Genomic DNA, 13,758 nt, shown 5'->3' with positions numbered 1-13,758 from the left:
GTAGAGAAATATGAACGACTTCAAAACAAGCACAAATGCGTGCATGCCCTATATAAATCTCCATGGAGCTCATAGCATAGCTCATACTCTGCCTGGACTTGCTTCACCCCATCTATATACTTTTCTTCAGAGTACATTTCTATAGTGTTTTATTCACCTAGTGCCTTCAAAAAGGCACTAGTAAAATGGCACTGGAACTATGATTAGAATCTAATCATCTCCTAATACGAACTTTTATTGCCAAAATTCCTTGTTTTGAAATTGAATGTGTCCTGTTATTTCCTTGAAAAACAAAGGGCTAGTGAATTAAGACAGTCTTAAGTTATATGTCTTGGTCTGTATTTCCTTGTTATGACGAAACAGGACATTACTCTGAAAATATTTTACTTATGAATGACTAATGAATGTTAGCTATGTGCTGGCATGTAAACTGTCACTGGATGAGTCCATACCCTTTCAAAATGACCGTGGCAGTTCATTTCTAGAAGTAATGCAAAGTATGCCTGGCTAAAATGTCTCTTTTAAGCTTTAAACAAAATAATCAAAGCTGGACTGCAATAACTTCTCTTAGCCAGAAGAGGACTCCCAGGAAAAGCTGGCACTAGCAGTTTGGCAGATGCTATCTCATTGTTCTGGTATGATTCCAATTGCTACACTTCTGCTCGAGACTGCAGTTAGTTTTTATCACAGTGGTTTACTTTCTCTCTACTTTGAAAGTAAGCCTATCTAGATGAAGAAGGGAAAGAGAGAGTGATCAGCACTACATACCAACTTCTTGACTGAGCACAGGGAAGTGGGGAAAATAAAAGACATGGGAGAAGAGATCAACACAAACTTTTGTAATTTTCTTACAGGAAATGCTGTGTGTGCAATGTAAAGAAAATAAGTTTCTACAGGTATGCAACTGAGTATGGATTCGACAGGCTACCAACTCCACCTCACTGGCAGCCATTCAGAAATCAAGTAGAAGAATCAAGTATTTGCATTTTATTCTCACAATGCTAATCAATCAGAAAGAGACAAGTAATTTGCCATCTCTGATAATAGAGAAGAACGAGCAAGCAACATCCTCTCAGACTAGACCTATTGCTTTGCAAAATCCGTAAGTGCAATTTATTCTTCTGGCAATCACTGCTACCCTCAAGAAAATCTGGAAGTATCGCTTATGTTTAGGACCTTTGATTCAAAAAAAAAAACCCAAACAAAAAAACAAACAAACAAAAACCTCCACACAAGACTGTAAAACTTTGTCAGACAGAAGAGTTTACATCGCTCAAATCTTTTCAAGCATACCTGACTTTTCTCAACACACACACACACACACACCCATCCCCCTTCAGGTAGATAATTCAACTGTTTCAGGAATGTTTTTTAACCCTCTCCAGACAGAGTACCCCATTGATTTTGCAGCTTAAGTTTTCTTAAAAGAAAAGGCATCATCTATCACTATCACTAAGTTTAGCTACAAACATAGGCTGTATATTTTTGTATGACATCTTTCCTGCATAGAGTTCAAAAAAAGTAGAGGTGTTATGAAGAAGCAATCATGAAAATTATACACACAGTTATCTTGAAATTAGTTCTGAAGTGCTATTTATTCCAATAAAAAGTTTTTTTTGCAAGCAGACCTGATTTTTGAAATAAGAAACTGCCCTAATGAAAGCTAGCTAATGTCAAACAGATAGAATGCTTTTACAACCTACTGCTCATAATTCCTTTGTCATTGTTTACTCAAATGGATTTTAACTCTTCGTTTTTTTACAATTCTGTCCTCACATCCGCAAACTTATCTAATATACAAGCATCCCTAACATTTCACACATATGGAATTTTCGCATTGTCTGTTTCAAGAAACTCCACTCTAATGAACTCTGAAAAAAATCAAACATACTTAATAAAATGTACACAAGAGGCATGGAAAAATGGGAAAATACACACAGTGGCAGCAAAAGATGATTCAAAAAACTAAGATACTTTGCACAGACAAGCTCTGCTAACCTCTAGATAAACAACCCAACCTAAAATTTCTCATCTCCAGTATCTGACTGAACAGATCTGCTTCCCTAAAATTCTACCATCTCAGTTATGTTAAAGATAATCACCTCAATTCCAGGTAAGTAGAAGTTTCAAGGTTTGGTATGCATGGTAGTTAGAATCCCTGTTACAATACCTTAGGGGCTTTTAATTATATAAATCCTTGTGAAAAACTTGAACACAGTAAGATTGCATTAACACAAACAAGCCTCACCTGTAGCTTTCACCAACTGTGACAATCTCCACTTCGCTATCTGTCGAGGTAACATTTATTTCTTCATTGGCAGTGACCTGGGGAGTAGAGGATGCTTCAATCACCACAACATCTTCATCTATATTTCCTGATAAGGAAAGAGGAGGAATAAGGTTTGTGTAAGTCATCTCTCTCAAGAGCTGTCATTATTTAAAAAAAAAAGTTTCCCCTCTCAAACGTAATATGTCAGTAGAGCACTGTAGTATACATTGAAACATTAAGTGCAACTGTCACATAAACATCCTAATTATTAAAACTTGCAATTCTCAACAGTACACAGAATTTCACAAGCTTTAAATAAGACAAACTACTAAGATCTATTCCAAAATGCATGAATTGTAAATTTCAAACTTTCTAAACTTAGGAAGTTAGGAAAAAGAATAAGCATTCCTCCCCTCAGTCCAAACAGGTGTTTCCAAACACGCATGTCTTTAAAATACAGACAGTTTAAGGGCATTTCTCGGAGTCCACATGTCTTCAAACTCATTTTTTGTTGAAATTATGACAGGTAAAAAAGCAGAAGATTTACACTGAAGCATGATATTCCTGAAAACAGACAGTACCTCCTTGACAGCAAAACCATATGCTGTGCAACTCTAGCATGCCATCCCTACAAACTCTGACAGAAAAAAACTTGAACTTGAATACCTATACAATTAAGATACTCACCTTTGTCATGGTTTGAGCATTGATTTTACTTAATCCTCTATCTAAGCAAACCTTTACTCAAGATGAAGTTTTACAGACTACGTACAAATCAGACTGTAGAAACCATCAGGATTGTTACTAGCAGAAAAGGTCCTTTTTTTCCCCCCATACAGAATAATTATGAAAAGCTCCAAAATAATTATGAAAATTGTTAGTAAAATAGTCTTTTTTTTATAAATAGGATATAGGTTCTCTTCTGCCACTTCCTACTGCTCACACAGTAAAGTATTTTCAGAGCAACCATACAAGTTATCAGTACATACTTCCTTCAAAATGAGGGTTGTCAGGAAAAAAAAATCTCTATATGGTAAGATTTTATTCCTAGGGGGGAAGTATTAATTTAATTAATGATCACATGCAATTTTATACCTACTTTTAAATTGTCTTCCATATAAGACTTATTAATATTGGTCCAACAGCACACTAGGGGAGAAGTACACTCACATGGACTTCATGTTTTAAGAACACTGTAGTAGTTTGAGTGGTAAGAATTAGACAATCAGCCAAAATAAATTGATTTCATTAAATACTCTTATCTGAAAAATGAGATTAAAATTTTAGCTGAAAAAAATAGCAATACTACACAATCTTTATAACTCTCTCTTAAGTATGGAAGTATACAAGCCAAGGAGTCAGCAGCACTAAGCAGTATCCAAAGCTGATTTTTCATTGTGAGATTTACTGTTTCTTCTTTGCCTCTACTGACGCATTACTATAAGGACAAGAGCACATCATTCAACAACCACACCTGTTACACTAACTTACCAAGGATCTACACAGCACAGCAAACATATATTTATTTATCATAACAACAGTATTTGAAATACTGTCAAAATGATTCTCAGAGCCCACTTGGCAGCTGAGGGGACTGTGGGCCAGTGTACGCAGGACCAGCCACTCTGCTCCCTATTTCCTGGCAGCAAGAAGTCCCCTGCAGCTTCAGCAAGATTGTATATAAGGGATTTTTTCCTAGTACTAGAGCAGTTCATTTAAAAAGCAGAGGTAACATTTAAGAACTAAAACTGTACTGATACTTTAAGAACCAGTGAAATTTAAGATGCTTTTTTGAACACTTAATACTACCAAAACTCAGAAAATACAGATAAATTATCTGTAAGTTCAGACCAGCAGGCTTGAGTGTACTTATCAGAATCTAGCCCTGGCAAAGCCATAACATTTTTCCCATAATGTAAGTCCACAGGTTAGAGCAAAGCCTGAAGGGAACTTTACTGGAATTTCAGTCCAAGAAGCACACATTAATTTGACTTAATATTTATAAGGGCCTCACCCTATCAGAGAGAAGACAATCTTCTTTACTGAGGCTACTGATGTGCTGAAATTGCTGTATTTTTTGCTTTTGCTTTACACTTTTGCTGTATTTCTTCTAACAATATTTGCTGGAGAGAGTTTTGAGGCTCTTGCACACCTCATTTATCATACAAGTAATTCTTGCAAGCCGTCTGATGAACCTATGCCTACACACTAACAATAAGCAACTGAACAGCTCCTTAGGGTATCTGTGTCTGTATCTCTGGCATGTATACATCAAGAACTTTTATTCATATTCTACTATTCTACTAAATAATAACAGGTATGGGGGACAAAAACTCCCAGACACACCAGATGACAGAGTATTTGCATGTATTTGTCAGTATTACTTTTGACCTTGCAGCCCTCTATATTATAGAAGACATTTTTATACAGTCCATAATGACAAGGTACATTTGTCAAGTTACACATTACTTGCTTTAATGCACGTACTAGTCAGTGGACAGTCATCTTCAGGCTGGAATGAACGTTAAGCAAATTCAATGTTACTTAAATTGTAACTACTACCATCTTACTCATCAATGTATCATCTAAATAATTGACTCTGTAACAGAGAACTGCTACATTTGTATAATTAGCATGTTACTTTAATTAGTGTGTTACTATATATTCTATCTGCTTTGAAGGCACTCTGCCCTCCCGCGGCATGGAGTGGTGGGAAGGAGAAACCAGACTGATGGCAACAACAACAAAAAAAGAGTTATGTAAATCTATAGCAGGTATTTTGCATTACTCTAAGCATAATATGTATACAGTAAAGGAAAAACTATTCTCCTGCAGGTATGAATTGTGCCTCTCTGCTACCTCTTGACTAACAAAACACAGGAAGCAAATTATACTCCAGTTGTTTGTGACTAAATTGGCCTTTGGGCTACCGCTAAAAGACTCATTCCACATTTTAAATGAACCAGTTAAAAACGAAGCTTCTGAAAATTACAGGAAGAATTTTTATGAGTGTTCACTGAATTTAGTTTTCTGCTCTATCCACAGCTATGATTTATATTTTAACAATGCACACAAAACACCAATATTAGCTCAAATATGAGCATTAGGATTCATACATGGCTAATATTCATTTTCAAATATATGGTATTTCTTTTTCATTCTCTCCAGGCTCTCCCTCCCACTCCTTCCCCTCCTCTTTTTAAAGCCTATCCTGGACAGTAGCTATTGTTTTTATTTTTCAGTAGCAGAGTTAAATTAGACAAAATATTGCATGTAAAATAGCAAAGGAGATTCCCTTTCCCTTCACAAGATATGAAGACAGCCAGACTACACCACAAGCTTTTCTTTACCTGAGGCTTATTTGAAATACACTTTTCAACAACTAAGACAAGAGAAATTTTCAAGAACATACAAATTGCTTAGCAGGCAACACTCAGCAGGAAAGAGCCAATAAGCAGAATGTAGGGGATCTTGTCCAGCTGTGGGCTCTGCTAACATAGACTAATCCACGCCCGTACTGGCTTCACTAAGCAAGCACATAGACCTTAGTCCCAACGGCAACGCTACCACAAGTGTAACCTAATTCTAGAACTAAGGCCTTACCAGCAGAGAAAGCTATAGATGCTACAGGGAACCACCAAAGTGACCTCCATGTTAGCTTTTTTCACTCTGCATATTTTTTAAAATAGGTATAGGCAGAATGTAATATGGCTATTGCTCATAAAGCTGTGTGTTTCTTTCCTCCCTTCCCAGTTCTTCCCTCAACCTTTCCCTAATTACAGGCAGTGTGAAGATAAGCATTCACTTCCTTGCCTACTAATGCTATTGAGATACAACTTCTAAATTATGAACTGCATCATTTACTGATGAGATTGCAAAGAATGCTTTTGTTTAGGGAGGGATAAGATAAAGGAAAAATAATTAACTAGCCTGACAGCTAATTCCCACCCAATATATATTTATTTGCCAGTGTTAATGGAAACCTGTAAAACCAGGCACACACCACGCACCAATTCAGATTAACATTTTCGTAGCCTCTGTCTTTCAGAAAATCATATGTCCATATTCAATATTCTCGGAAGACAGGTCCTTAGTGGAATCAAGAGGACAGAACGAATGAATTCAGTCTCAATCTTTTCTAATAGTTATCTTCAAGCTGCTCTAAACAAAACCTGACTTGCCAGATGCAGTATATCCAATAAAAAGAGGCAAGGCCTGTCTAGTACTTGCTGTTCAAAGATACAAAGTAATATGTCAGACCCAAAGGAATTTTAAGCACTGTTAGGTCAGTTTTATGACTATGCAAAATTCCACCCAACTTCTTTTTTGTATCGACATTTTCTCATTTCCTGGAGTTCAGTGTTACTGCCAACTCACACCACGTAAAGCTACAAACTTGTTCCAAGTTTAACTTGTTCTAAATTCTGCCTAAAATTCAGCTGTGTCCAGATGATATTCTCAGGCCTCTCATATCCATGTTGAAAACCAAGTATCTAAGGATCAGAGAAGATTCATTACAATGTGGCAAAAGATCTATTTTCAGTAACAAAGTTGATGTCCTGCCACTTAAAAAAAAAAAAAAAAATCTAAATATGAGGATCATCTCTACAGGTCTGTACTCAGATTCTCTAAGGATTAAAGTGTTACAATCTGTGAATCACACTCTGTGTTTCCCAGTTCAGATTTGCTGCTTGCAGTCACTTTCTAGCCTGTAACCCAGTATTTCAATTAAGATTTACTGGTCAACTTTCATCTTAGATTATATATTCCCTCACAACATTTTAACTCCAAAACCACGCCTAGATCACTAAACTACACAGAGTAGTTTTTACATTGTCACTATGTCTGCAAAGCCCCTCCCTCTCCTGTGCAAGGCTCATCTGGTCATCCCACATTTCATTGTGGGATGTACAGGCAATTGTAAAAGGCAATTGTCTTTTACAGCAAACCCTTGGTAAAACAATCAAACCTATTCCTCTGTATCAGAATGTGGTACCTGCTCAATCATCTCTCACTCCCAAAGTGAGGAAGTTGCATCAGAAGAATTGTTGAAGCAGACACAAGGGAGAAAAAAAACCTGTACACATTCCCCGCTGCCACCAAACATACCATTTTAGTAATCCTAAAAGCTTTATTAACTACAAGAACTAACCTACTAAACACTTTTTGGTGAAAGAAGTGCCATTTTCATTTCCTACAATAATCAAAAAGAAAGCTTTTCCTTAATAGTGCATACTAATTAAATGCACTGAATCTACAAACAGACACCAGTATTTAGAGCAATGAACGCTTTTGCCACATATCCATAATATAAATTGCTATTAAGCAGGCAACAGACCAACCAGTACAGAAAGCTATAGTCATCCCCAAGATAACTTTTTTTTTTAAACCAATTCAGTTATTTTCATACTTAAAATTGCATTTTCTTTTCCGTTTTCTCTTTTGTTCTCCTCCCAGTCTATCCTCTTATGATTTTATATACATGCTACAGGCCTCATTCTCAGTTCTATTTGTGCTTCAACATATTATTTCTTTTCAACATACGCACGCGAACACGTGTGCCACTCGTGGGGCTGGGGTCCAGGACAAATCTCTAACATTAAGGACTATAAGAGCATTACTTACAATACAAACCTTTCCTCATATGGGCACACCATCCTGCTTGCTCACCATAAGGAGAAAAGGCATAGCTACTTTCTCAACTAGCCCCATTTTTGTCCCAGTCAGCTCCATAACTAGAAGTATCTTATGTAACAGCAGAAAGCTGTATAAAGGGTTAAGCACATTTACTTCACTTTCACTAAAAATAGGAGACTTGTAGAATAAAAAGTTGAACATACTACATATTTGTATCAAAGATACTAAGGAATTGCATTCAAAACCTTCCCATCAACCCATACTTCCACTGAGGAAAAAAAGAACCACAAACACACAAACGCAAAAACACCCTTATTATTCACACGAAAAGTTACAAGCCAGGATTACATCACTCTTCACAGCATGTCTTAGTCCTGAAGCACAACCATCACAACACACAATCTTTAAAGCAAACCTTATTTCAGTTACAACTTGTGTAACTTGTGCCAGTATTTCATTTAAAATTAACTGGTGCAGAGCTAGTGAATTTGTGACAGGAGAATAAATATCACTTCATAAATGAATTAAACATGCTTTTCAAGTAATATAAAAGTAAGGCCATTGAATGAGATATGCACTTCAAACGCAGGAATGGAGTTAATTAAACTTATGGCAAAAAATAAAAGGACAGTAGGTGAAAACTCTCTAAACACATTAATTTGGGGTAGATTTTGCTCGAGTAGCTCTAAAACATTTCTGCCATGCATTTAGTAGCTTCACTGTTGCATGCTACTGTATACGTGCTTGCATGTAGAAGGAGCTGTGTTAATGGTCTTACATGATCTTACAGTTACAAGAAAACCCACCCTTCTCTGTAAATGGGAAGGCAATTAACCTTGAAACAGGAAATGTTAACACAACAGCTTTCCAAACTTTTTTTTTTTTAATTAAAGTATTTAATTATTCGCTATGTGTGTGTCAGAAGAATAATTTTAAACTTTAAAACATTACATTTCTGTACCCACAAATATGCATTAAGCACATATGTGCAATAATCCTTCCGGTTTGAATTTTCTCATCTTGAGCTATTCAAGAAGTTGTAATAGTTAACACCTTTAACACAATTTAACAGCTAAAAATGAAGCAAATCCACAGCATATGACTTAGTGCATTCATCAACCTGCCAGTAGATTAAAACCATTAACTTCCATCTTTTGCATTAAAGGGTTTTACACCTGATTAATTATATCGAAAGTTCGGTAATGTACTTTTCCCATCAAAAAATTATAGCATAATGCTCATATTACTATCGTGATCAGTAAGTCTGTTCTCAATGCAAGTCTTCAAAAACAGACAAATGTCCTGAAGCACCTATAAAAAAAACATATCGTACACAGTGGAACTCATTAACAGAAATATCTCCGGAATTTAGTTTTACCTGAAGGAACAGTTGTATTGTTCTGGTGATTTTCACCAGGTGATACAAATAAGTCTTCCTCTCCTTCAGTAGAGGAACTGGAAGAAGATTCACTACTGAGATCATTCTCACTGGAACTGCTAGAGCTGGGTAGTAAAGCATACTTTCTTCGAGCTAACACTTCTCGTTTTTTCCTCTGCATTAAAATTCGTTCTTTTTGGTTTTGGGTCCGCTGCGAGGAACTAGTTTTCACAAATCTCTTCCTATATGGAAGTCTTCTCAGCGAACTGCTGTGAAAACAGGGTCTTTTCATTAATAATCCAGGTACAGAATCTGCCTCAGTCCGAGGCCACTTTTGTGACCTTGCACTATGAGTTCTACTTGTAGTATTCAACACTGCCTGAGGGTGCCTAACAGGAACATCTTTTTCTTCTTCTGATGTTACTGTGTCGGAGTCTCCAAAATGTAGGCTAGATGAAGGTGAAGAGATACAGTCACTAAAAGAAGAATCATTGTCTTCACTCTGCGTTTCTATATGCTGTCTTAATCCTAAAATTCCTTGGTTTTCTTTATCAGGACAATTCTGAGTATACGATGGACCAGCCTGCTGGCTCTTGCGTTTTTTTCGCACCATAATACTTTTGTCTTGGTCTGTACGGTTGCCATTCATGTCCTTCTGCTTTTGAGAGTCACCACATAAGTGAGAGAACTCATTCCCTACTTTACTGGCAATCATCTCAACTTCTGCAGGGAAGGTTTTGGCTGCCCCAATAGGCGCAGGGTTCAAGAGGATCCCCTTCAGACACTCCTGTCTCTTTGGTGCATCAGAAGGAACTTCACTCTTCATATCCGCTTTTAAAGTATAGACTATATTACATTCAGGAGTCCATTTAGACATGGAAAGTTTTAAGAAAGGCCTAGAAATAAAAACAGACATGCATCAAGAAAAAAAAAAAAAGCAGAACTTTCTTTTTAAGAGCAAAACCAAATTAATAGAAGCCATTTACTGCTTAGACTAATAACCCAGTGGGAAAAGCAAAAGAGCAGTAACTGAAAAACTGTTTCGTAACATTAAGAATACTGCTTGACAGCTTCATTATGAATTAGAATAGAGCTCTTACAGCTTGCAGAATAGCCCGAATTGTAGTCAGCAAAAGCATACATAGTATCACTTTCACAGCACAATTATCAGTGTATCTTAACTGAAAAAAATGTTTTACCAATGTTTAAGCATGAGAGTTTTACAGACTGCTGGTTTATGTTACATAAACTAAACAAATCCAATATATAGCCATCAGCTAAACTCTGCTTAGTGAGGCCTATGTCTTCCCCTTAGCTGTACATATATATGCATGGTTTTCTTTTTTTTTTTTTTTTTCTTTTTTTCTTTTCATTTTTTTAACATCCAGGTTATTTCTCAACATAAGAATTTATTTTTCTGCAGAAATCCAGTACATGTAAATATCTCACATACAAAAGATGTTGCAGTGTGATGACAACTGAGCTGTGAAGAAAAAAGTCATGATAATTTTCTGACAAGTAGAGGAATAAAACACAGGAGATATTTAAACCTATTAAAAAAAAAAAAAACCCTACAGTTGCATTGATGGTATACAGCAATATACAGATACCGCTACTTTGTCCACCTATCTTTGACTCTTGTCTGCAACAGAAACTGAACCTTTCTCATCACATATTCCTTTAATTGTTGATGCCAGGGAAGTTCCCCTCCTTGTCAAAACCAGAGGCTGTCAACACGCAACCTTAGCCACCAAAAGGCTATTCCAAAGAAACACTTTTGTACTGGGAGACTTTTGAGAGTAACAATAGCCTCAGTAATGCATTCAGCTTTCTGAATCTGCTTCTTCCAGCATCTCTGCCTTCTATTTAAATTCCCAAAAGAAAGTGACAGAAGTGTTTTGTTTCACTGCAGTAAGAGTGCAAGTGCTCTTTACTCGGAGTATTATTGCTTATTTGTGTCTCAGAGGAATAAAGTCACAGTAGACATTTGACACTCCTACTACTCTAAGCAGTTAAGTATTCCGTCTCCTTCCCTTTCCAAGTCTAGGGGAACATCCTCTGTGCTCTTTTGGCAGAAACATTTACGGAGCCAACCACTGCACCAGACTGGAGAAACGACCCATCTGAAAAATGTCTCCCGAACACATCAGACACCAACCTGATTCATCCCATAAGCACACAAACAGCCACATCTGGCTTAAAGCAAACTGTAGTGAACACCAGAAGGCTGCTTAAGAAATGCATGTCCAACTAAGTCCTACGTGGAACTGAGGATCCTCAAGCAACACAGCTGGAACAGCTGTTAGCTATCAAAAAGTCTAAGGCAGCAGTAGCATGAGCCATGGTAGGCTAAGCAATACTACCAGCTCAGTGACCTTCCGCCTGAACCACAAATTATTTCTTCAAATGTCAACACCATCTTACTTTTGTTGCTAATATTTAATGCTCTTGTTCTCTTTGCGCTAGTCATAGAACATCAAACCAAAACAAGCACACATTCAAGCCAGCACTGATGAGACTGTTTCTGTACACTGATGTTTTCAGAAGCAGCTATGTGCTTGTTGCTCCTAACAGAATCTTAAGTATGACTGAAGTTTGCAAGGGGCATAAAGCAAAGTGACATTCCAGACAGCTTCTGTTCTCTTCACAGCCACAAAGAACTAAAATAATTCTTCAAGTGAAGTAGTCTTGGGCGGGCGGGGGCAGGAAACATGCACAGGACAAATATTGCAATACTATTATCAACAGAAGCCACGAAGCTCATTAGCTATTTCCAAAGAGATCAAGAATCCTGATGATCCTAGGACCCTGTCTGAAAAAATCCATCTGGATGTTCTCATGGAGAATCCTACAAATACTGCTAACAGTTACTGCTTAATGTGAGCTCTATGCCAAAAGGTTTAATGGTACTAGAAAGTACTTCTCTCTAAGCATGTACATACTGCCACATACATACCATCTTTCTCTGGAAAAAATAAGACCTGCACTGCTGTTTTGTAACATTTTGAACAATGACAGGAAATCAGAAATCATGCATACAAAAAATAAGGAGCACAGTCTTCTAATCCTCACAAGGTCACCTTTAAGGTAATATTTTTGTATGGTATCTATGAAACAGTGGTGCACAGAAAGATAAGACTTAGCCACACTTTTCCACAGTCCATGACAAAGCCATATCCTATCACAATAACCCTGCATTTCATCAATAACATGTCAGAAAAATCCACAAAACATTTACCTTTGTAATGTAAAAATGGTAACTTATTGAGATTATTTCCTTTGAAGATAATCATAAATTACCATCTTAAACTACATATCCAGCCTATTCATGACAAAGTTTCTTGACCTTCAAACTCATTAAAAATGACAAAAAAAGTTTTATTTAATTCTGACGATTTTTCAAGAAGTAAAATATAAATAAAAACAAAACTTGTTCATTATACCAGCACAATCATGGGCTAACGTACAAAAGGATCCGGATCTACTCACTGGAGAACCCCTTCCCACTGCTTCCTGTTTTACTGTTAAATTCTACTGCAGAAAACTCCAGCAGTACAAAACTTCTGCATTCCAAGCAGAACTACCTTTGTGTAAGTTCTGTCTACTTTATTACAGATGCTGCCACACTAAAACACAGACAGAGCTATTGAAATTAGAGCAAAAAAATAAATCAGGAAAGCTTATACTTTCAGAAACCTCAAACTACTTTACAATGATCAAAAACATTAAATCACCATTCAGTGAAACTTACCACAGCCAAAATATTGTTTACTAGATTTTAGTCTAACAAAAAACCTGATTATAATAACCAACTCACTCAAATTCAAATATTTTGACTGTTTGCAGTCAAATAAGGATTGAAAAGTTCATGGTAACTTGGAATTAAGTGAGCAATAATAACAATAAAAAAAAATCTACATTTCTGCTAACCAATACAGAGCTTGAAAGACTGCTTACTCATGGAGAATTGCTGGCTTCAGACTAAAAATTACACAACAGCCTAAATGGGACCATGTTTTTGAAGAGAATGGTAGCAATCAACAATTACAAATAGTCCATTCATTCACTATTTAGAAATGCAATTACAAACCTCTGAATTAAATATTTGACCTAAAAAGGCAGTAGGCAGGAAGACTGTATGATCAAAAAAATGCAGTTTAGTTTTTATTTTAATCTAAAAACACCACCTTAAAATAATCTTCTTCACAGAGCCAGAAACCTATACTCAAAGCAGTGAGACCATTTTTTACAGGTAAAAAACTAGAAGTGATAAACAGAATAATCTGCAATGGCTGCAGAAAACAATTATTTAAAGAACAGCTTACATTTAACCAGGTTCCCACCCATCCCAAGTATTTTCAGTGTTGAAGTGCAAGAAATACATGTATGACACGCAAGTCCGATGTTTTTACACTAACTTTAAGATAAACTTTCGGAGAGGTCTCAAAAATACTACACAAACAATGAACAACAA

The 13,758-nt window shown here is 36.5% G+C and overlaps 1 protein-coding gene across 2 annotated transcripts in view; it reads right to left on the bottom strand.

The window, feature by feature from the left end:
- Positions 1–10,229, bottom strand: part of RNF111 (ring finger protein 111) — a 30,777-nt gene extending 20,548 nt beyond the window's left edge. For both annotated transcript variants that reach the window (XM_088520644.1, XM_088520652.1), the window contains exons 1-2: positions 9,285–10,229; positions 2,249–2,375 (exon numbers count right to left, since the gene is read on the bottom strand). In XM_088520644.1, coding sequence (XP_088376770.1) covers positions 2,249–2,375; positions 9,285–10,200 — 1,043 coding nt within the window. In that variant the 5' untranslated portion in view covers positions 10,201–10,229. The remainder of the gene's footprint in view (positions 1–2,248; positions 2,376–9,284) is intronic.
- Between the last annotated feature and the right edge of the window lie 3,529 nt (positions 10,230–13,758).

This window comes from Tinamus guttatus, unplaced genomic scaffold, assembly GCF_059628265.1.
Source record: "Tinamus guttatus ecotype Peru unplaced genomic scaffold, ASM5962826v1 Tinamus_guttatus_pri_ptg000004l, whole genome shotgun sequence".
Taxonomy (NCBI): domain Eukaryota; kingdom Metazoa; phylum Chordata; class Aves; order Tinamiformes; family Tinamidae; genus Tinamus; species Tinamus guttatus.
The sequence above is the reverse complement of the archived record's forward strand: the minus strand, read 5'-3'. Positions and strand labels throughout refer to the sequence as shown.